Here is a 25678-nt window from a genome sequence, read left to right on the forward strand (position 1 = left end):
GCAACAGCTTGACATACTGAATAAATAGCAATTCACAAATGGATATTGCATGACTGTGTTTAATACCCTTGCAGCAGTAATGGATGTATTTTGTTTATGCCAGATGGTCATAATCCTTTAACCGATTTTGGTGTCAATAATATTGTTTACAATTGTTGCTTTCAGGAACGGGGATGAAAAACATGTACTAGTTTTAACTGTGGAAACTATACAATCAGGTTTTGCACACACACACATATAATTGAACCACTAAACAAGCAATATAGGTGAAGGATCTGTGCGATAGTGTGATTAATATGCTCCATGCGGGACTAGCAAGAGCGTAGGCATATATATGTTGTTCCATGGTGGACCATGCAGATCGACTGTAGTTGTGGAAGTTCAGAGTTATGACCCATAACGACATACAATTGTACAATAACGGAAAGCAAAGTGTATGTGTTGCGTTTTATCTCAATATTTCATTATCATATCCTCCTATTAATTCTTTGGACTTTGTCTCAAAAAGAAGTCGTAAGGGCTGATTTCACATACCATACGAAACTTTCCAATCCTACTGGCGTATACCAATCGATAATTTGTCTGCGAAAAGGTGAAGAACATAGCTTTGAAGTTTCTTGGGGACACGTACTATTTGCACGTTTCTATATTATCGGACACTGCATGCCTGAGCGATCTGTGTACTCTGAAAGCTTTTGTAATGAGCTCTATGGCCACAGCCAAACCTCCATTTACGAGATGAAAGATTTGCATTAAGAAGTATGGTGTCTGCAGCCAAATTCGACTGCAGATATGGGCCGAAGCTGCTCAATGCCGACTAGTTTCTATCGTTGGATAGGGACTGTCCTCGAATCAGAGAGAAATTATAACTGATATGAACTTCAACTCCCGAAAAATGCTGATTCTGTAAAGGTAAAAAACAAACTGCTGGAAATGAATTTGTGACATATGAATCACATTTAAACCTTATTCAATATCAACTTCTAATATGAATCATAACAGATGTTGATATCAACACAAATTTCATTAGAATCACTTGAGTACAAATCTGGGTTTATGGGTTTCGTATGTCATTGCATTTGGATATGTCTGCCAGTGAAAACATTTGAAACATTTTCCTATGAAAATCTCTGCACATTAAAAATTTACACATCTATGCCCATCGCTTGTGCACGCGTTCAAACAAGATGAAATAAACACGTACAACAAGTGCATGTTACTTGATTGACTGGGCTGATTACGTGTAAATTTAACAAATATTATCATTTATTGTTGTCTCAATTACAGTACATCCTGCGAAAGCGATGATCTGTATTAAAGGTCAGGTACATAGAACTTCAATTTGAATATTACTAAGTGCACTGAGAAAGTACATACATACATACATACATACATATTTTGCTGTTACATCATGTATATGACTATTCCAGGACTATATTAAACTTCAATAAAGATTGTGACAGTATGGGCCTACTTTTACAGTTTCGTACATATTGGAGTCCTTAATAGAATAGAGGCTAAGCAAAGACTCAGTTCCCCAACCCCCTCTCTCTTTCACTCTCTTATATCGTAATTTACAAGCATTTGTCGTGTTAAAATTAGGAACGAACTGTTCAATAACTATCATGGTGCTTAAATTTGAGTCACGCTTTAACAACTTGTAGAACGGCAGCAACTGTGGTTGTGATCTAAACGCGTATTGTCGTCGTTTTGAAAATACTTTAAAACATTACGATCAAAATCATAAGTCTGCAATCTCGACCTAAATCATTAAATGTTATCAAACTTTCTCTGAGGGCAGAATCTACTTTACTATTGCTTGAGAAACATGCTGTACCATGGACGCGGTTTTAAATATAGAAATGGAAGGCTCTGTTTTTGTCAATAAAGGCATACAAAAAGAAACTATCGCATGCAAAATTTGCAAAGAGCAACTGGCAGCGTTAATCGTTTTATGGTTTCATAAGGAAAGATACATAAACAAACATGTTTTCTTTTAACTTTGTCAATATTACAGCACTTGGGAACTAGACGATTGCAAGGATGATTATATTTTTATTCTCTAAAATCGATTTGCGTAATTTCTAGGATGCTGAGAGGGTATTCTTTCATAGAGGGTTTTGAAGACGAGAGTAGAAATACACTGAAATGTGTAATTACACTGGAATCAAAGGCAACACTATACAAAGACGGCAAGTGAAAGAGATTTCCTCTTTTTCTTCTCCGTTTAACGTGGTATAAACGGTTTCTTGCCAAATGACACAGTTTGCATAACCCTATCTGGCCTAATTTGAATCAGCTGTTTTAGCTGTCATTCGGCAGCTAACAGTTTAACCACGACAAGCACAGAACACGATTCGCCAAGGCTAGTCTTTGCTTCCCTTTTTTACGTTTTCTTTTCCCAATTTAAAGCGTTTCTAACCACGTTTGTTTCAGCGCAAAAAAATGGATTGTTGTATAATGTCTACACGACCAATCCAGATTACCTTCTGAAGATTTTTGACTATGAGACGGACACACAGTAAATGCGATACATTTTCTTGGAAGTTTTCTGAAAAGCACGGTATAGTGACATGCAAATAAAATTGATTAAAATGAATAAGAACCTTTGCATGTTTTAAGAGAAACATCGCAGAAAAACAAGGAAATCGACCGTCATTTGTGACGCAAACGAATATCTCCCATTAGATCGAATCATAATTATTAAATTTTCAAATTATTTCCGTGATTTGTTTTCTTTTTAAGTTTGTTCCTTTTTAAATACGCGAATCACCAACTCACGGATTTCCGTAAATCACGAATCTTTTGTTTTGATTTGTTCATTTTTACATGTATTGTCGGGAATATTTGACAATTCTATATCTGTATTGTTTTCAGTACAGACCAAAAGCCTTTGGAAGTGAATATTATTTGTTTCTATTCCATAACGCTTACATTGAATCATGTCATTGATAATTTATCTGAGCCTATAATACAAAGTAGAAATTTTATTTTAATTTGACTCCACAACTCACTTGTATCAGTAGTGGTAGTAGCAGTAGTAGTAGTAGTAGTGTCCTTTCAAGTGAACAGGCAAGATATTGTTACGTTACTCACATAAATTGTGTATTGAAAGAAACGTTTTCAGTAATATAACAAGCATTATAAGCTCCAAATTTTATGCATTCATCTTCCAGTCTCAAATTTGTACATTTGTCCGTCTACATGTCCGTCAGTACCTATCTCTCTCCTAGCAGCTTAGAATATTTATTTTATTCAAGCAGATCCTTTATTTAATGCAATTAGGGTAAAAAATATTGACAAATAGGTAGTTATACAAACACTGAAAAATAATCAAGGCTATGGCAAAGATTAAAAAGACTGCCATGAAACCAGTATGTTAGGATGCGCAGATACAATGTGATTTGTCTTTAAACTCTTCAGCAATGTCATACATCATCCGTCAAAACGTGACGTACATGATGAGAATGACGTCAGTAATGTCCGTTTTTCGTATCTTCGTATTTTGTTGCGTAATAGAGAGAGCAGTAAAGAAATTAAACAAATATAGAGACGAAACTAAACAAAAGTTGACAATGTTCCAATAGCAAAATGTGACTCAAAAACCCTTTTGTTGTAATTTGTGCCATGCTCAGAAGAAAATGACGAATTATATAGAAAAACTCATAAATCCATATGTGAATCAGACAATGAGTAAGGAAGCTGAATGTATATGATCGAATAGTCCAATATCTTGGGTATAATAGGCACTTTATATTACAGAAGATAGAAGTTCAGACCAGACTCAGATCCACATTTTTTTTCGGGGAGTAGGTGGGTTTGTCAGTAAGAGGTGGATCAGAAATCTGCGGAGTAGGAACCCTTGGCATGGGGCCCTTGATTGCAAAGCCCCAAGATGCACCTGTATATTGAGCGTTTCAAACGTATCATTTTAACTATTTCAATAAAAGAAAATACTCTATTAAATGAGTAGTTTTTCTCGCAAAATTTTAATGGAGCTTGATGGTTTGGGTTAATGGGGTTGGAACAGGCAGAGGGGTATATCCGTAGATACGTACTCGTGAAATTTGAAGACAATCAGCATAAAGATATTCCAAAACAGAGCATAAAGTACCATTCGTATCACGGAGAACAATTAGTTCGGTTGTTTTTAGTATGTTTATTGACTTCAGGTTAGTTTAACTTTTATTACAATTTTTAAACGTGTTTGAAAAGACAAATTAAATGTGTGAATTCTGTAAAAACAATTAGGTTGTGTCACTGTCAGCTGAAAGAAAATAAGCTAAGGAGACAGAGAGAGAGAGAGAGATAGAGCTGTATGACAGTATTATTTGCGTGCATATATATATATATATATATATATATATATATATATATATATATATATATATATATATATATATATATATATATATATATATGTGTGTGTGTGTGTGTGTGTGTGTGTGTGTGTGTGTCAACATTTTAAGCTAATGAAGCTCTTTGTAAGGGGAATAAACAGTTTACATCCACAAAACAAACATAAAGCACAAAAGTAAAGGGATATTTTTGTCTCTCACATGTTTGGATGACAAGGAGGAAATCTTCCAACATGATATAAACAGATGGAAGGAAGAAAAGCGGTCTTTAAATGGGTAATCTAAATGTCTATTTTAGACTGTCGTCATCCCAACAAAGTTGCATAACAGAAATCAAAGAAAGGATTACCGTGCTTATCTCACAGTTAAGCTAAGTGTTAGGAGCTAATTTCAGCTTGGGGATAAAGGACAGAAACCATGCGTGCCGAATAATCATCGCCATGTATAAAATTTACAACAGAAATTATATTCTGGTAAAATTATGCATGGAGGTACTAAAGTAAATGATTTAAGAGAATGGTGCTGCGAGATATACTACTACTACTACCACTAATAATAATAATAATAATGATAATAATAATAATAATAGCAATAATAATAATAATAATAATAATAATAATAATAAATCTAAGCAGTTATTTGAGGAAATATTATTAAAAAAATGTGTACCATTTGATAAAACTGATGCCAGTTAGACTTTTTATTTAAGCCGAGCTAACTGTCAGTTTTCCCTTGTTCCCTTGTGGCGTCCAATATTGCCTCTTTCGTATGCGTTCTATATCCGTCCACCTGAGCTTAGATTTAATTAGTAGTTTCTCGATGGACTCGAATGAATCCATACTCGAGTTGTCGCGGTGGATGAGTTTCGCATAGATTTTGTTGCGAATGACGTTCTAGTGGTTATTCATTTGCTTTTTTGAATCAACAGTTTCCCAAACATGAAGAGTTGCAAAGATTTTACTTGCTAGAAGACTGATTTCCCTTCTAGTTTGACTCGCTAGTTTCTGATTGATCATGATGCTAACCCCTGTCGTCGAATTTCTGAACGATTTAGTTTCTGAGTTTTTGTGCACATTAGGAAGACTTGATTTTGCAGCGGTTTGTGTCTGAATCTGTGCTTTTGTTGGATGCTACTTTGGCACGCACCAGATGGTCCTTCAGAGCTTTAAGTCCACCGTACGCAACCATAGGAACTTCTTGATATATCTCTTCAGATGTTCGGAGGATTCGATATATTGCCAGTGCTTTGGGGTGATCTGTTGTAAATTGGGGTTTAGGTGGGGAGGGGAGTAAGACGTTTTTTTGGTTTTCGTGGTTTTATATTTCTTAAGGAATCTTCTTTCGAAGAGTTGTAGTTTTATTAAAACTCTCCTCACTGTAACTCCTTCTCTATGTTCTCCGTCAGAGCAACCCCTTAACCTCTTGGTGACGCTTTCCAAAGCTAGCTGATTTACAGAATATGTGTTTAGTTCCAGTTCACATACCATAAAGAAAATTTTATATACACACGTATACATGCAAACATATATATACATATGCAAACGCGCACACATATTGTTTCACCTTTCACGCCGAAGCATCCAAGAAATATTGTCACAATTCTCCATTTCGATATGCAAGTATTAATTTCTCTAAGATACTATGTCACAGGTAGACACTTGCCAAACGATATGTATTAGATTACATATTTTTTAATAGTTTATGGAATGACAGACGTTCTGAATGTAGAGTAAATAAAGCATTCTATGAAGCTTTTAAATGTTTGAACAATAGCCATCTACTGTTCCACATGAATAGATTATAGATTTGGGAGTTGCCTTTAATTCATTATGAAGTGTTTCTCTCAGATATATATTTCTTGATAAAACTACATGTGGAACAAATGTTTAAATGAGGAGAACTGAATGATTATTCGTCGTTGTGGCTTTTTTCCGTTTGTGCTATAGAAGGTATTTATTTGAAAGCTAACAACACCCATATCTTATAAGAAATACAAGGCCGTAATTCTGCTTCATTGGGCATCGTTATTCTATATTTATGACGAATAAAGACTTTACTACGCCGCATTTACTAAGTTTCAAATCACCTGTTGCTTTTGATTAATTCCAACGAGTACAACTTTCTCGATCTTGTTCAGTATAAATTGTGTTCTCTCTCTCTCTCTCTCTCTCTCTCTCTCTGCGTGGACTTTCAGCAACAGTTACTCCGTCTTAGGCGTCATTATTACAAAAGTGGCTGCAGTTGTTGCTTCATTACATGCATGAGAATTTTGCATAGAATCTGGATCGATGGACAGTTCTAAAGCAAGTTAGTTCATTGCCAGCAGTTCATTGGTTCACCCTGATATTAACAGAACCTCTTGTCAGCATCCCATAATGTATGTATGGTGTGTGTGTGATTTTGACTTGTAATGTACCTTTAACAATTTCTCAGTCATATCACTACGATGTCTGCAGTGTGGCAGTTGATAGTGCTGTCCAGCACTGAGGAATCCTGCCGCAGACGTCTGGCATCATGTCCCACACAGTCATAATATATACTGACACCTGGCCGACCAGTCTTAACACTAACCTCTTAATGCTGAGCGCCAATCGAGGGAGCTACTAATACCATTTTTTAATAAGTCTTTGGTATGACTCGGCGGGGATTCGAACCCGCGACCTCTTGCATCCGAGGCGGACGCTTTAACCACCTGGGCTACCGGAGATGTCTTTGTGCGTTTAGCATTGTATCTTGATGCTATCCTTATCAGCAAGACATACAGAAAGACATGTTGAGCAGTTAGTTTGATTTTTGAGGTGAAATGAATGTGGTCCAACATGGGCCGTAGCACTAAACAGACCAAGGGCCGTGAGGATTAGTGTCTAACCTCAAGAAATAGCCGTGAGGATTGCAGTGTCTAACCTCAAGAAATGGCCTTCAGGATTACAGTGTCTAACCTCAAGAAATGGCCGTGAGGATTACAATGTCCAACCTCACGAAATGACCGTGAGGATTACAGTGTCTAACCTAAAGAAATGGCCATGAGGATTACAATGTGGCCGTGAGGATTACAATGTCCAACCTCAAGAAACGGCCGTGAGGATTACAATGTCCAACCTCAAGAAATGGCCGTGAAGATTACAGTGTCTAACCTTAGGAAATGGAGGAAGACCAAGATGTTACCATTTTTCCATAGGATAGGTATAACGATTAATAATGACTTTGGCGTCTTTGCCAAAATAAATCTGTTTTAATATTTAGCAGCAGAAGCCTATGCATATTTTCTATTACAACAACAACAACAACAGCTACTACTACTACTACTACTAATGACAATAATAATAATAATAATAATAATAATAATAATAATAATAATAATAATAATTGCATAAATAGGTATTAAATATATAATACGTTTTTTACTTCAATTGAACGAGCATAAAAAACAAAATAAATAATGCGATGACTGAAATGGGAGAGGGGCATCCTTACAGCAACAATAATGAAATTGATAAACATATGTAGGCTTTGAAGAAATATATCTCGGCGATACTAAATAACTTGGATTTCCTTCTTGCATGCATAATAAATATGTGATTCGGTTTCCTGTTGGCATGGTGATAAGAACAAGTACATGACAACACTGATGAACATTACGCCTCTATATGAATTATATTTCATGAATTCAAAATATTAGAATAGCAGAAAAGAAAATTGCAGCTTAGTCTAAGACTCTGCTGACTAAATCACTCTCGGCGAAACATAATTCCAAAGAATGAAAGTAACAGCAAACAAGTCTATGTCGAAAATTTAAGAATATATATATATATATATATATATATATATATATATATATATATATATATATATATATATATATATATATATATATATATATATATATATATATATATATATATGTATATATATATATATATATAGATGTAATGGGGGGCGCCTGTGTGACCTCCTTTATTATTGAAATGAGAAATTTGTGCTACAGCCAATGAAGGGGCCTTTGTTGCACCTACGCGCAAATTCTGGTCAGCCCGCCAGGCCTAATTTTTACACCGAATGTATAATGGATCATAAAATGAAATCAAATTTGTTCTGTAGTGGTGTATTACAATTCCCATTTCCTAAGTGCCCTCGTGATAACTGTTATTGATCTTTTATGTACGTTTGCAGAGGAACCCTATGGGGAAATCACAGCTTACAAACAACCAATTGTAATCTCACTCAGAAAGGTTGTTTTCTAAAAGAAACCTTGCTCTAAAGGTGTTACACAGCTTATAGACTTTTTTTTACTGAGTTTGTTGCCTAGTACAAGAGGTTTAGAAGTGATAAAGGAAAATAATTAAGTTGTCGACAGAGCAGCGAGCATTATTACTATTAGATTCCACTTTTAGAAGTACATAATTTCAAGATTTCATCATTTACAATATAATTTCCTATCAACCTACAGCTGTCCGTATTTGATCCATAATGAGTTGTGCTGAATATGTATCAAACATTCACAGTGATAGAGAACATTAATACAGTCTACCGACCACAGCACGATTATTTAATCGGCAAATGTAGAAAGGTTTCGGGTTGAAAGGATATCATGACATTTGTTTCTTGCATTGTCATATCTGTCGTGTCATCTTATCATCTTATTTGCTTTAAGCATATGCTGGAAGGTATTATCAGATTTCTTATGTAATATATCCACTTTATATGTCTGGGAGTTTGAGTTTGTAGTTGTTGAAGCTACAATGTTGATTTCAGTACTCACAGTTTTCCTTCAGTTTCAACTGGCTAGCGTGCATTCCGAAACAACAACTGGTAAGCAAGATCTGTATGTATGTATGTATGTATGTATGTATGTATGTATGTATGTATGTATGTATGTATGTTATTTACATAATTATGTATTATAAAATAAAAGTTGAATCTTCGGTTTATTCACAAAATATCACTATTAAAAGAACCTTGTTTCATTGGCATTTCCTACATAGTCCAATTTTTAACAATATAATACCAGCGTGATATGAGTGGGGTGGGGGTGGATAGTGTTTTAGAAAGGAAGAATACAAATAATCGCAGTAAAAATTCATATACCATGGTATTATTTGTGTTTCATAATGCTGAATATGTAACAAACACTCCAAGCGATAGAGAACATTAATACAACCTACCGACCACATCACAATCATTTAATGGGCAAATGTAGACAGGTTTCAGGTTGAAAGGATATCATGACATTTGTTTCGTGCATTGTCATATCTGTCATGTCATCTTATCATGTTATTTGCTTTAAGCAAATGCTGGAAGGTATTGTAAGGTTTCTTAGGTAATATATCCACTTTATATGTCTGGGAGTTTGATATGCTGTTGAAGCTACAATGTTGATTGCAGTATTCACAGTTTTCCTTCAGTTTCAACTGGCTAGTGTGTATTCCGAAACAACAACTGGTAAGCAAGATCTCTATGTATGTATGTATGTATGTATGTATGTATGTATGTATGTATGTATGTATGTATGTATGTACGTACGTATGTATGTATGTATGTATGTATGTATGTATGTATGTATGTATGTATGTATGTTATTTACATAATTATGTATTATAAAATAAAAGTTAAATCTTCGGTTTATTCACAAAATACCACCTTTAAAAGAAACTTGTTTCATTGGCATTTCCTACATAGTCCAATTTTTAACAATATAATACCAGCGTGATATGAGTGGGGTGGGGGTGGATAGTGTTTTAGAAAGGAAGAATATAAATAATCGCAGTAAAAATTCATATACCATGGTATTATTTGTGTTTCATATTGACTTTAAATAAGAGAGTTACAAACTCTCTTTTAAATATTTCAAATAAGTGCAAACTGCGCAGTACTAAAATAACCTTAATGCAATGCATATATTAGTATACCGTTAGTTACCGACCACATTGGTGGCACGAAACTGGCTGGTTTTAACAGCTGCCTCGCTTGGCGCTCAGCAGTAAGAGGTTAGTGTTAGGATTGGTCGGCCTGGTGTGAAGATTATGTGACTGGGTGGGACATCATGCTACATGTCTGCGGCATGATACCCCAGTGCTAGACATCACTATAAACTGTCATACTGCAGACATCGTAGCGATGTGACTTACAAATTGTTAAAGCTACGTTAAAAATCCAAATCCACAAACCATTGGTTATACAAATTAACAGACCATTGAACTTTTTACCTTTTTTTAAGCCAAATCAGAAAAGTCTGTAACATTAATACGGATTACCTTTCCTGTGTGTGCACTTCACGTGCATCAGACGGTACATACGAATTCTCGCATGAGTAAACAACGTGATATGAACTTTCGAATGTCTTATCAAATCTAACGGATTTTATTCTGTATTATGACATACGATTTTTAACTTCTGATTGGATCTTAATGTACCTCTTTCACGAAGGAAACGAAACATTGTTCACCCGATTATCTGACCAACTGTCATGGATAACAGCACGAGAAACTTGTACCAACATGTCATACGCCATTCTTCCCGGCATGCGAGCTGCACGCACTCTTGGAAAGATGCGTGTTGGAGAATTCGCCTGGATTGATGGAAAGGAATACACTTTCTGCTATGAAAAAAGTAAGCTAAACATTGTTTTTGTATTTTTGTCATACCCTACCTAGCAAAAATTGGTGGGATTTGTATACACTTGTTCCGTTTGTTTCCTCGTCTGTCCGTCACACTGTATTCCCAAGGTATAGATCCTAGATCATTCAACATCTATTCATGGATCAAGCTAAACGTCGCAAAATTGTAGTTACTGAAGCTAAAGGAGAATAATGTGGCAGAATACATACAGTGCTCTCTTAGTACTCGATAAGGTTGTATGTTAAATCAATATATTTGTAATCTCTTTGTACCTTCACATTTATATTTGTTCAAAATTAATAGTTGTAAGGCATACAAATTAAGCCAAACACAATCCACATATTTGTTATAACGTATGCCGATGACATTTCTCAGAACTGCTGACAGTAAAATAACCTCTGAACAAAATAATTAAATTTCATGAAAACTAAAATTGCGGAATAAAAGGAAATCTGACTCAAGCATAAATAATAGTTTAAGACAACGGAGCACATAAAAAACGATGAAATGTTATGCTACAGTAAGGACATTGCTGAATTTATTTTAATATGTAGTTATTATTTTCAACCACATTAAAATAGAAATTAATTTTATCTAACCTAGGAAAGGAAATAAAACTGCACTGCTGAAGCATGTGCAGGCAATATGTAAATGTTCTGATTTTAAAATATTGCTGTTTGTTTTTAATCGTACTTTTGTAAATCAGCATTATTTAAATACATTTGAAATAATGGATGTGAGTATATTCATTACATTAAAACTTTAAATTGTATACAAATATTTTATTGTATAAATATAGCTTTTAAACAAACATTTTTCAAACGTTCCTCTCTTTCGTCAGTGAATTATACGATCACGTATACCATGTTTTATATGATCGTGTATACCGTGTTTCATACGATCACGTATACCACGTATACCATGTTTTATACAATCATTTATACCAAGTTTTTCCGCTCCGGTGGCCTAGTGGTTAGAGCGTACGCCTCGGATGCGGGAGGTCGTGGGTTCGATCCCCGGCCGAGTCATACCAAAGACTTACAAAAATAGTACTAACAGCTACCTCGCTTGGCTCTCAGCATTAAGAGGTTTGTGTTAGGACTGGTCGGCCTGGTGTCAGGATAATGCGACCGGGTGGGGCATCATGCTACATGTCTGCGGCATGATGCCCCAGTGCTAGTCATCACTATAAACTGTCAAACTGCAGACATCGTAGTGATATGACTGAAAAATTGTTAAAGCTACTTTAAAAATCCAAATCACACACATACACATAACAAATTTTGGTTGTAAACATTGATGGTCCTTTAAAGCCAAATGCATTATATCAACTGCTGACAGCACCTGGTGAATATGGGTAGGCTGGCTTTGCCAAATCATATAAATAATCATCTACTCAGACTAGGAATCGGTAAGGTCTTGTACATCAGCGAGTATGTGATGTCAGACTGGGATGTTATGATGTCTAGTTACATCAAGGTGTAGGTGATCACATGGTTTTTACACCCTGTAAACACCGCATAGCTTTTACAACTTAGCACTGAAAAATGAATTTAAAAAATTGCTGGCTCTAACAAAAGTTTCAAAAGAGATTTAATTTTTGAAATATATTTGGTATCCAATATGTTCTTTATATATAAAGTTACTCTATCATAAACGACATGTCTGAGGAGTACATTAACTATAGGATGAAATTGTGGAAAAAGAGATTTGGTAGATTATGCGTTCGTGATATTTTTAATTTACTCAAAATGAATTTTACTTTATTTTTAAAATATCCACCATATACATAATTTAGAACTAAACTGGAAAGGTGTATAAAACATTTGTATGCAATTCAGAATTGTGTTAAAATAATTATCTACCATATTGAAAGCCCTTGCATCATCCGTATGTCATGTAATGTATTATAAGACTGAACTGTGGCATGTCTGTAGTGTGTATGTTGACATTATATTTTTATTTATTTCTGCATAATTATTCATAAAAATTTTATTGTTTTATTTTTAAACTGAACAATTAACAGCGTATTATTGACATTTTCAAGAAACATTTTTCCTTTGTCAATGTATTCATGTCGACATGGAAACAGTCTGCAAATATGTCACATTAGATGTCTGTAGCGTAACGCCATAAGCTTGTTTTACATAAAATCACCCAAGAATAAAGCCTTTGTCTCCTTTTGCAATCTATTGTTTTTCATCCGCAGTTTTTAATGTCATACAAACTTCAAGTTCACCAGACTGAATCTTTTTCATAGACAAATTAAACAATCATTCGGAATGTGCACACGTATCAGATTAGTGACTTAGAGGTTCCGTCTACTACGAAAAGTTTTTCACTGTCCATATTTTCATAATTTTTTTTTTGGCTTAGGGGGATTATAGATGATACTGTCTTTTTCACAAAACAAAACTGGGAAAACTTGATTCTGGTGCAAATAAACAAATCACAGATCTCGTAAAACGTTTTGTTTCAAGAAGTAAAAAGTACACAACATTTTCGCACTTTGTATTTGTAGGCCAACCACCTGAAATACCGAAAATGGTTAAAATAAAAGAACAATAAACAAATAAAGCAATTATTCATATTATTTCCGTTTACCTACCCCAAAAACATGTTTGCACTGAATATTTTTTTATGATGAAAATCTAACAGATAAATAATTTAGCATCACGGTATCGTACCGACCTTGGAGGATTACAAGTGCAAATACTGTCACGTCTGAAATATTCATTTTCAATAGCAATATAAGTGTTTTAAATTAAAAATTTAAATTTTCTACGCAAAGTGATTAGCAATATATTTCATTGTCGTACCAGATTTCCGGACATACGTTTTTCTGTCATTACGACTTTGATGCCTTTTTTAAAAAGAAGGGTAATATTGTAAATTATGGAAATCTTGGCAAATCCACCATATTGATTGCATGTAATTTTCCAGAATCATTTCTTTATGATGTGCGTATATTTAAGAGGGATTAAAAGTTTTAAAGACAGAACGTTCTAAACCAAGTTTTCTTAACACAACTTGTTTGCTAATAATGTGTTTGTTTCTGATAGATTTTAGTTTAAACATATTTTATTTCATAATTGTGTAGCTCTAGATTAGAATATTTTGGGAGTACAGACAGGGAAGGTACAAAAATAAATAAATAAATGAAACAGAGCAAAACAAACGTAGAATTAAAGTGAATTGTACTTCTTTCTAGAATGTTGCACCAGTCGCAGTTCTGGCTGCCTCATTTTGTATTTTTTTAATACAAAACAGACGCTAACGAGACGAAAAAAATATGCAGATATGTCACAGTGAGGAGAGAGGACACAAACGAAAACCTTACTTACATTTGCAACAAAGGTAACAACCTTGAATTCAGCAATAATAATACTTGTTTTTCTTTCTTGTATTGTCGATTAAAACCTAACTGATTATGAACTACAGTAAAATGATACATGAATAACTCATTATTATGCACTTTTTCGTGAATCATGAGTGCATTTGTCATCACAAAAGTTAACAAATGATTTGAAGAAAAAAATCTTTCTGATTCTTTGAATTGTTAACCTTGTAACTTTATGTAACAATATAACTACAAATAAGAAGAAAAATACTTGATCCGGAACCTTTAATATGGATCACATCCGGTTTGTGTCGGTGAAAACATTAGGTATGTTAAATCTTTTCAGGCGTTCATCGCCACGATCCTAAATTCTAGTAATTTACATTTGATTTGAAATAAATATACGAAACATTTAGGAACGATCCTTTTGCACTATGAAATGATTAATGTTTCCAAACCAATGACAGAGTAATTTAATGGTTGCATATACTCTCAAAGTAATATGATGTGCAAGAGCAAATACCGAGTCAATCACAAAGTCGAATGAACGAATAGAAGCAACTGATTGGCTAATATTGGGGATGACATAAATGGTAAAATTATGATCTGGATCCTGTTTTTATCGTCGGAAATGTATCAACATTTTATTAATTTCGACCAGATGGACAGTTCGAGAACAATGAGGATACGCTACCGTACGCTGATGCCGAAAATGAATGTCTCAAGTCCAGTGCGTCCATGCAGGGAGTGGCAACCTTTATAATACCAATGATAATTCCAGTAAACAGGACACACTGGATCAAGGATTTCAATGATACCAGTATCATCAACAGTTTGAGTAGGCTTTTAGTCCAAATGACATATACAAATTTCATCCGCGTGAATATATATATATATATATATATATATATATATATATATATATATATATATATATATATATATACACATTTATACATAGAGAGAGAGAGATAGATAGATAGATAGATAGATAGATAGATAGATATTCAGTCTTCATATGGTAGTATTACTTCCATAACACCTTATCTGTCTCAGATCAATATTAATTTTATGAGTAATATTTTATGTTTTAAATATTCACTCTTGGGTGATTTTTGTAGACGATAAGGTGCATTATCAATACAATTATAGCCAGTGTCCAATGAATAACGTGCTTCATACAGTTATTTCCAGCATCAAATGAATAACGTGATTCATGCAGTTATATCAAGTGTCCAATGAATAACGTGATTCATTGAGCTGTATCCAGTATCCACTGATTTATGTGATTCATTCAGCTGTAGCCAGTATCCACTGCATAACGTGGCTCATACAACTATTATCAGTGTCAGTTGAATCATGTATAATAAGTCATTTATAATAAGTCATGTATAACAAGATGAACATGTGTTTAAGTTATCTCATTGTATGCAGAGTTCCGATGCGTTGACTAAATACACAATTAGGTCCTCGCGTTTATTTCAATAGACGAATTCATATTACACATTACTGAGAATGCCAGCATACGGTATATAAAAATAAAGAAGAATAAAAAAAATATTTCTCTGTCGCATAGATGATATTAAGTGTCTTAGGACCTAGAAAGTCATCTCAGATATTCTACAAACATTTTTGCCGTATCTTGTGCAGGTCATGGACAGACGGTGACACAGATTTGTATCGGTATAGTGAAGATGGACCATGACAGTTTTGAATTCGGTACCACGTCATGTGATGAAAATCATACAGTTATATGTGATAAGAGTAAGTTTAATATTTTAAATAAGATTTAATGTTTTCAAAATATTGTTTGATTTAGGAATTATAAGGGAGTACCGTGGAAATACTGAATACTAGTGACACAGCGATTACTGGAAACCAAAATGAATAAGTCAAAACATAAATCACAAAGGCGCACATTCAAGACATGATACTATAGTATTCTCTTCAAAGATGAATTGCTAGATAGAGTTTGCCACTACGTATGTAATACTTTCTTGACAAGTGACAATTTACATTCATTACCTTCTTGTGAGCATGCCAGGAAAAAGCCGAAATTCCCAACAAAGGTATGTATCCGGCAGTAACCAATAACATCTATTGTGTTTTATCTAATACTCCCTTCAGAGACTGGTCAATATTCTTGGGGTTTCAATCTGAAGATAAACACGCACGCACACACATACACACATACACACAGACACATATACACATACAACTTTGGAACCTTGGATGATGAAACATGGCACAGACATCCATACCACCTAATATGAGTTGGTTTCTTACATCAAATTTAAAATAAAAAAAAACATTAACACATTTGTGTTAAACACAAGATATATTTTCCACCTTTGCAGCCGGTATCAATACCTCATTAACATTGGCAACCAGAGGTGAAATGGTGCCGAGACTTGGTGACTCGAAGTCTGGAATAGCTTCTAACCACGTTTTTCCTTGACGTTTTAAGGAGAGAAACAAAACACAGACACACACATATCTAACATGGATGATGTAATATTGCAAACACCTAACGTAGTTTTTTCATTTTTCATAGGTATAGACATAAATACTACTAAATACGAGTTGGATTCTTGCAGGAAAAGCGAAAAGGAAAATAGGTTAACTCACTTTAGCCTAAAACGGTTATATTTTCTTCCCTTGCAGGTGGCCTCCATACTGCATTTGCATTAACAACCAGAGATGAAATGATGCATCGGCTCGCTGATTTGAAGGCTTCTAACCAGCCGCAAGCTGATCGTACGTAAATGACACTTCAATGGGCAGTTAAAATTCGTACAACATAAAATATTCCGTTTACATCATGTCCGTGAATTTATTTCACCTTAGATTTTACAAGTTCTTGTGAACGAAAACAACAACTATTACAAATCCATTTAGTTCATGTACATTCTCGACTCACTTGGCTCACGTTTACTGTTCTGAAGAAAGGGCATATGTATAAGAGAAAACACTGCTATTTTACATTATTTCATAAATATACATCATTTAACTGTCGAAATATAAATGAGAGTTCTAAAATACATTTACCGTGCTATAACAATTTACTCAATAAACGTGTTGCTTTTTTTTTTTTGCTCAAAGGACAATAGCCTGAATCGTCACCTGCAGATATGCGTACATAAAGAGATTGTGCGATATGCATAAAATACACTACATTGTTAAGATTATTGAAGATGATTACAGTCATACGTCTGTGTTACGTGGAGATCCAGCAGGCATACGTCACGGGACATGCTCTTTTGAACTTAAGTTGGCCACACATGTGTCTTTCGCTAGCAACATTTCACGTCATTCAGCCAGTGGAAAATAAACTCAAATTGAATATAATTCATGTATCGTCATATTGAAGCTATTTGAATCATATAACTTACACATGAATGCGATGCATCTACAGACGGCATATATATCAAGTTGTCGGGGAGAAACGATAGAGATGTTTCAGTTATTATTGGCGAAGGAAACTTCGGCAAATGGACAAATTGATAATATATTAATCCATAGTAATACTTTGAAGGAGGTTTTCCGTTGTCGCAAAGGCTGAGATATTGAGATTTGCAGGTTTTCAAATTCTGAAACGAGCTAAACTGGATGTGTCCTGCAAAAATGCTGAAGAACAACAGCTAACACGTTTGCAAATGATTATATGAATGTTATATAAATGTATGTTACATGTACATGATCGAAGTTATATGAACATAACCGCATGATTGGAGTCAAGTACATCTGCAAGTAAAGTAAGGTCTGTGAGATCTGATATTTTGTATTATATGTTACATGTACTAAATGTTTGCAAACTTCTATTTCTGCATTTCAGGTTTGATATTCATCGTATTATACTCGACCTTATGGGTCTTACCCTTTGCCCTATCGATCGTCGCCATCGTGCAGTACCGGAAAAAACGTTTGACTAAAAGCATTGCGAAAAATAGTATATACAAGTCACGTCGTTTTGATGCAAAGTATGTCTTTCTGTCACCGTCTCTCTGTCCGTCTGTCTGTCTTATTCTCTCTCTCTCTCTCTCTCTCTCTCTCTCTCTCTCTCTCTTAAGTGCTTCACAGGCACAGCTGTTAATGGATTGAACTTGTGACTATATCTGTTTTACATGCCTCGTCATAATATAACATTCAAAATCAGTACGGTAAAATAGTAAACCACAACCCCACATATCTCTCTCGTGCATTTGGTATCTAACTGACGTCATTGTGGTTACGAATGGAAATGATTAAGAGGTAAAAATACGCATATATGTGAATGACATGTCGGTTCATTTATTACAGTGACAATGAAAGAATACACATGCTTATAATAAGCACCACACACGCTCTGATATGTATGGTAAAGACCTAATCACGCTGAACAAGCAATTACTTCGAATGGTTAGATAACAGATATACATATTTTAACATAATTAGTAATAGTATTTCTCCTCCTCATAATTGGAGATGCATAAACGTAACAAATAAAACAGATATTTTTAATAATAATCATTGCAAATTAGCATCAGATGCGGCTAATGAGGAAACAAATTACGTAAATTGGCGATTAAGGACCTGTTTTAGTAAAATGACGGAAAATTACAAATTTTTAGAAATATATTGTAGCGAATTAACATTCGAAGCAATACATTGGGGTTTCTTTCTTCTGCAATTCGCATTGGAATACAATGTTAAATTTAACCACCCAAACATGTTTTTGTATGAAGTCATCAAACACAAAAAACATCAGTAACACAGTCTCTCGTAATTATTCAAAATTGTCCAAAATTGTTCAAAATGTTATAGTTTAGGTAAGTAACGTATTGATTCGGATGAAAACATCACGAGAAGACTTTAGCAACATATTCCTAATTACAAATTTAGAACATCAATAAAACAGTCTCTTGTAAAATGTTAAAAGTTGATCCAAATGTTACTCCAAAACTTTAGTTAGGTAAGCAACGTTATGATTTAGATTAAAATGTCACCACAAGATTTCAGCAAAATATTTCTGATTCAGAAGTTAGACCAAACGATGATGATACATTTTCATTGCTGCCTTGTGAAATAGTTATAAAAATGAGTAGTATTGTTCTGTAAAAATTAATTTCATAAATCAAGGGATTGTTTCAAACTATGATTTAACACTGCTATAAACAAAGGACGTTGGAAACAAAATATAATTCCAACAAATTATACACTGCCTGTAAGAAGTCGTCAAAGACATACACAAGACGACGACTTGGGTAAAACTGTGTGGACAACAACACCATGGCAAATGCAGCTGAACATCATGTTAAAGACAAAGATCTCGAACGGAAAATGTTTTATTCATGCTATTATCCACAAAAGCAGATTTAAAAATAAACATTTCAAATTTTAAAATATTTTATAAATTACAATTTTATGCATTATGTTTATTTTTCAAATTTCCAAATTTTTAATAAAATCTGCAAACAACAACTCAACTAATCATTCAAGTAAAATGGCATGACCAACTGTGAAAAAAAGTGTCGATTTATAAACAAATCAAGCTGTCCATCGCCTTTCAAAGATGAGGATGTAACGATGTCATGAATTCCAGAGAATGCTGAGTTTTTGTTTGACTGCTCGAAGCACAAATGATTAGTAATATTTTAAATCGTTTTTAATGTTTAAAAAAGATTAGCATGAAGCAAATGTAGCAGGAATAGAAACACGTGAAGCAAGTGTATGTGCAAAAGACAGAGGAACGGGATTAGATTTAGGAAAAACTACCTTATGCTAAATTTGTCACAGACAGAGCAATAGTTCGTGAGTTTTCGGAATCATGCAGATAACTGTAATAACTGTCATAATTTTTGCACCTCTCTATTTAAACAACCATTTAAACTCTTACATAATCGTAAGTTATCTCTTACTCATTACGTCACTTGCATCACGTTGTAAAGCTATGCTCTGGATCTGCTAAATCTTCAACTATGCAATCTCCTAAACTTTCTACACTTTCCAACAGTTTATGCTATCTAAATTACAGTTGCAAGTTACGACTGTAAATATACTCCATATAAAGTTGTTTCCACTACCTTCTGCTGTCATAGGTTTCGGCGTTTCATATGTTTGACTAAACAACCATTAAATCTTACACAAAGCCTCTTAATTCTTCTTCTTTCCCATAACTGAACAAGCTTTGCGCCGCAGATGAAATATTTTCACCTTGAATCTGTTCGTTGAAATCATATACTAATGTCCCTGTTTCTTGTAGTTCTTGAACACATGATTGCTTTGTATTAATTGCTTGCATCACTATGTCAGAAGGAATTACTATTGGCTATCTTTGTGCAAGGGTAGGTTGAAAAGGGTGCTATGAATATATGCCCAGATTTTATCATTTGGATGTATGAATTTACTCCCATAGTATGTACAGGGTAATACATTAATTAAGCTACTTCCACCTTTATTTGGAATGCTCCTTTAATATTCGCATTTGCCTTTTGCTTTGCAATACAATGTTTCTCTCACTATTTACATGAACAAGAATAAGTTCGTAACGTCTAAAAGGAAAGGAATGACAACAGAAACCTCATCTCCCAATTGAATTTTACAATATCACTAGAAATAAAAATTCTACTATAACCAATTGAGCATAAAAATAACTGTTCAAATGTTAACAAAAAAGTATGCTACCAAATCAAGAAAACCTATAACAATGCCCCAGTGCAGTATCAACAACAATCTCTTTCCCATGTCATTATCTTAGAATTAAAAAGAAATTATAACGTAAATTTATATCAGTTGATAATATGAATAAATTTTAGATAGTGATACAAGAATATCACATAACCTTTAAAGGTTTTTCACACCTTATTGGTAGCTTTTCTAATGGAAGTTAACATTGCCTATATCGCACTAAGTGCCTGGTTGATGAGACTTAAAAAGAAACATTTTATTGAATCACCTGCTAAAAAGAACACATACAATCGTCATGTATGTTTTGTAATCGATTGTTTTCTTACTTAAAACAATTAATTACAACAAATGCAGTTTAACTGGAGTGTTTGATTGTTAATATTTAGGTCATTAAGAGAAAGAAAAGAAGTGGACTATATGATAATGAATGTTACACAAAAGAACAATAATGATGGCAGTTTCGAATGACCCCAGCTCTTTCCTGTGTTATTTTACACAATCTCCTGGGTAATAACATTGACAATTTCAAACAATGCCACCTCTTTCCTGTTTTATGTTACTTGGGTTTTCGCTGGCAGTTTTGCATTTTTTTAAACAATATGCTTTCACTATCGCTGTTCTGTCTCATATATGTCAATCGAAACACAAGGAATAATGCTATCTCCATTTAAATCATTATGGTTCATACCTTCATGTTTTGTAATTCAGTCACATACAGTACAAATGACGTGGCATTACACAAATCATTATAAATCTTGTTAAATGATTTTAATTCTTTTAAAGATTTTAATTTTCTAAATTATTATGTTTCGGGAATTTGTATTCTTGATGTATTATATTGGTGTAAAGATTACCTGAAAGAGAGTGCAGACTATTTCGCGACAACTATGCAAGTCATTTTTACGTTTACCTTATATGCTTGTTGCAAATTAAGGTAGAGAGAACAAACATATAAATGTATAAAGTCCTTCATGCAGCGTGATTACCAATTTGATCATATTGCTAAAGAAAGTGAGAAATGAAGGTAGGGTTATTTTCAAAGTTATAATGACTAAATTTTTGCATTATTCACAGTATCTCATGTTGCAATTTACAACTCAATCCACAGTTCAATTGCATGATCATGCTTACCTCGATTGACAGAGTGAACAGGTTATGCGTTTAGTAAAGATTAAAATTCCTTATAGTCTCTCATTGTCACAAGCATACATCAGCAGATATCAAGTGTGCTTCACATATCGCTTTATATAATTATTAGATCAGCAGATATCAAATGTGCTTCACATATCGCTTTATATAATTATTTAGAGCATCATTTTTTCTTAATGATTGGTGTTGGATTTAAAGAAACAAAATGCTATCAATAATATTAAGACCTCTTCAAATACCCCTAGTGGTACCATGTGCATATAATAATAGCGCTAGCATCTAATTCGACTGCATACGCAATTCGTAAAATATTAACTCGAGGCAATAACAAACATCCATCAACAAAGTAGGGTTTACATTTTTATAGATTTCCAATGTGATGAACGTACCCAATAAAGGATGAAGTAGTAAAAAGTTATTGTCCTGTTATAGGTGTGTGTGTGTGTGTGTGTGTGTGTGTGTGTGTGTGATTTGGATTTTTAACGTAGCTTAACAATGTCTCGGTCATATAGCTACGATGTCTGCAGTGTAGCAGTTTCTAATGATGTCTAGCTCTGGGGCATCATGCCGCAGACATGTAGCATGATGTCCCACCCAGTCACATCATCCTGAAACCAGGCCTACCAGTCCTAACACTAACCTCTTAATGCTGAGCGCCAAGCGAGCTGTTAGTAATAATTTTGTAAGTCTTTGGTATGATTCGGCCGGGGATCAAACCCACGACCTCCCGCATCCAAGGCGGAAGCTCTAACCACTAGGCCACCAGAGCGGTTGTCGTGTCCTGTTATATGTAGTTTGGACTACCTTGCCGTTTTTATATTTAAGTGTTCAACTATATGTTCCTGGTACTATAAGAACCAAAATGTTATAAAAGTTGTATATTTTTGCAAATGACTTTTGACAGCAAAGATTACGCTTACGGTAATGTAGAAAAGAAATACTAAGTAATTAGATAATTTATGATTTCCCAGAAATCACATTTTAAAGTTTGGTTTTAGAAATTTAGAAAGGATCGAAAAGTTATGAAGCCTAGAACCTAGGCTTGGCTTAATGTACATTCATAACATTACATGATATATGGAAAATACACCACTGAAACGTTTCGCCGTAGTTATCTTTTAAGATCTTTTCAAAAATTGCAATATTTTGGAGCAGCAAATTCATTTCTCTGTTCACTCTTTCAGGCGAAAACAAGATCGAGAAACGCTACCCCGAGACCATTTTCTGCGGTGGAATAATGAATCAGAGAGCAAATCGACGCCTTGTAACGGCTACAAGATCGAGGACAGCACAGAAGGTCAAGGGAATAATCCAAGAGACGTCAGTGATGACGACCGTTACGATAATTTCGATCCGCAACTTGGGTTGTATGAGAATCCTATTGCCGCTAACAATTCTACATCTCGCTGTCATATTCAAGGACACGCACTATTGAGAAAGCATGCCCCTCTTTGTAACGAGCGTTACGATTATATCGATCCGCAACTTGGGTTGTACGAAAATCCCATTAACACTAACAATTCCACAACACGCTTTCATATCCAAGGACACGAGCTATTGGCAAAGCATGCCGCTCTTTGCAATGAAGCAAAGTCCAGCAAAAAATGAGAAAAGCTTGTTTCCCGCTAGAGAAACTCTTGACCCTCAAAAATACATGTCGATGCATAATAATGAAAGAGACAGCACGATTGTTTTGGACACAGAGAACACAAATCTTTACGAGAGCTTCAACCGGGTCGATATTGGAATGTCAATACGATAATATCTGATTCTGAATATATCCGTAACTTTAAAAATCCTAAGAAACATTATCTGCCTACTACTTATGTGTACAAAATATTCAGATCTTCTCAATAAAACTATCTGAGAAAGACTGGCATTATATTATTTTATTATGGAGTGCGTCTGTGTGTGTGTATATTATATCCCCGACTTGGTTCATTCCTCTGTTGGGTATGTGAGTGTTGTCAAGATGGTTTGCAGATTATTTTCAGTCGGGGACACATTAAAATCACCTAACATACATAATAATAAAAAATTCTCTGTGTAAAATTAACAAATAATTTAGTTCCTTAGAATACAGTTGAAAAATGTAAAAAGAACTTACGGTTTTGCGAATTAAACCACCAAATATATATATATATATATATATATATATATATATATATATATATATATATATATATATATATATATATATATATATATATATGTAATACGGTGTCGTTAATGTAATTGTTATATATTTAAATTTGCAGAGTCATATGCAAGTAAATTAACACACTGTTATTTCTCTACAGAAAATTTGATAATACCTCTTGTCATTGGCAAGTAAAAAGCAAAAGGAGTGAGAATACAGTATCCTTTTGTGGAACTTATTTTATTCAATTTTTTTATTTTTCCTTTTGCTAAATAGCTGGACTAAATCATGTAACTTGGTTGTCAAGTACTACTTCTACTACAAAATAATAACAATAATAATAATAATAATAATAATAATAATACATGTGAAATAATCATGATGATAATACTACCAATGATAATGCTAACGATAATGCTGTTCGGTTCATAATCCCTAATTTTGTCATAATGGAAACTTGAGAGCAATGACTTCCTTCAGAGGTCACCTATATACAAAGGCCATTTATGCCTTTTGCATTGCAGCCGAACTTTGTCCTAAAAGGCAAACATTTTGTAACACAACGTACACACACACACACACACACAGGGTAGGTATGGGTACAACGTTGTATGCAGCGACGCATGTTTTTTAGGTCAAGATTGCACACAAGTGCATTCACATTGGAGAACATCTGCAATATTCGCCGTTTTCAAAACGACATAATATGTTTGCGGACGTCGTGTAGGGATTACTTACCTCGGGAACTGAAGGTTTATCAACAGAAGTGTTCCAATAAGCATTTTCAATTTAATTGTGTGCAAAGTTTATGTTAAAACATATTTACAATGACGTTTCCTTAGTTCAAATTGCAATAAAGGCATAAAACAGAATTAAAAGAGCAAGTCATCACAGCAGATATAGTAAATGACTCTTCTGTATGGAACTATTTGGTTAGACTTTTAGCCTGCAGAGGCGCTCACATAGTGGGTGATGGTGCTGTGTAAGATACACTTAAAATAAAACCTTTACTAAAAGTCATCCGACTTGCCACACCTGTTGTGGACAAAAATGGCTTACTTAACGTATTATGGATTATGACGCTATTCAGATCATCGTTATCATCTCGTGTAAATGTATTTGTATGTAGAAACATTAACCACATATCAGTGCAACAGCTTGACATACTGAATAAATAGCAATTCACAAATGGATATTGCATGACTGTGTTTAATACCCTTGCAGCAGTAAAGGATGTATTTTGTTTATGCCAGATATTCATAATCCTTTAACCGATTTTGGTGTCAATAATATTGTTTACAATTGTTGCTTTCAGGAACGGGGAATGAAAAATATGTACTAGTTTTAATTGTGGAAACTATGCAGTCAGGTTTTTGCACACACACACACACACACACACACAGATAATTG

General features: G+C 34.2%; 1 protein-coding gene across 1 annotated transcript; it reads left to right on the forward strand.

Annotated features, from left to right (window-relative positions):
• Positions 1-9059: 9059 nt before the first annotated feature.
• Positions 9060-23999, forward strand: LOC149791790 (uncharacterized). The gene is made up of 8 exons (XM_089969267.1): positions 9060-9167; positions 10782-10964; positions 14244-14330; positions 14975-15151; positions 15964-16077; positions 16978-17070; positions 18149-18293; positions 23313-23999. The coding sequence occupies exons 1-8, from the start codon at positions 9098-9100 to the stop codon at positions 23734-23736; spliced, it is 1293 nt and encodes a 430-aa protein (XP_089825393.1). The 5' UTR covers positions 9060-9097; the 3' UTR covers positions 23737-23999.
• Positions 24000-25678: the final 1679 nt, after the last annotated feature.

Source organism: Sinohyriopsis cumingii, chromosome 9 (genome assembly GCF_028554795.1).
Source record: "Sinohyriopsis cumingii isolate HCF-2022 chromosome 9, ASM2855479v2, whole genome shotgun sequence".
NCBI classification, from domain to species: Eukaryota; Metazoa; Mollusca; class Bivalvia; order Unionida; family Unionidae; genus Sinohyriopsis; species Sinohyriopsis cumingii.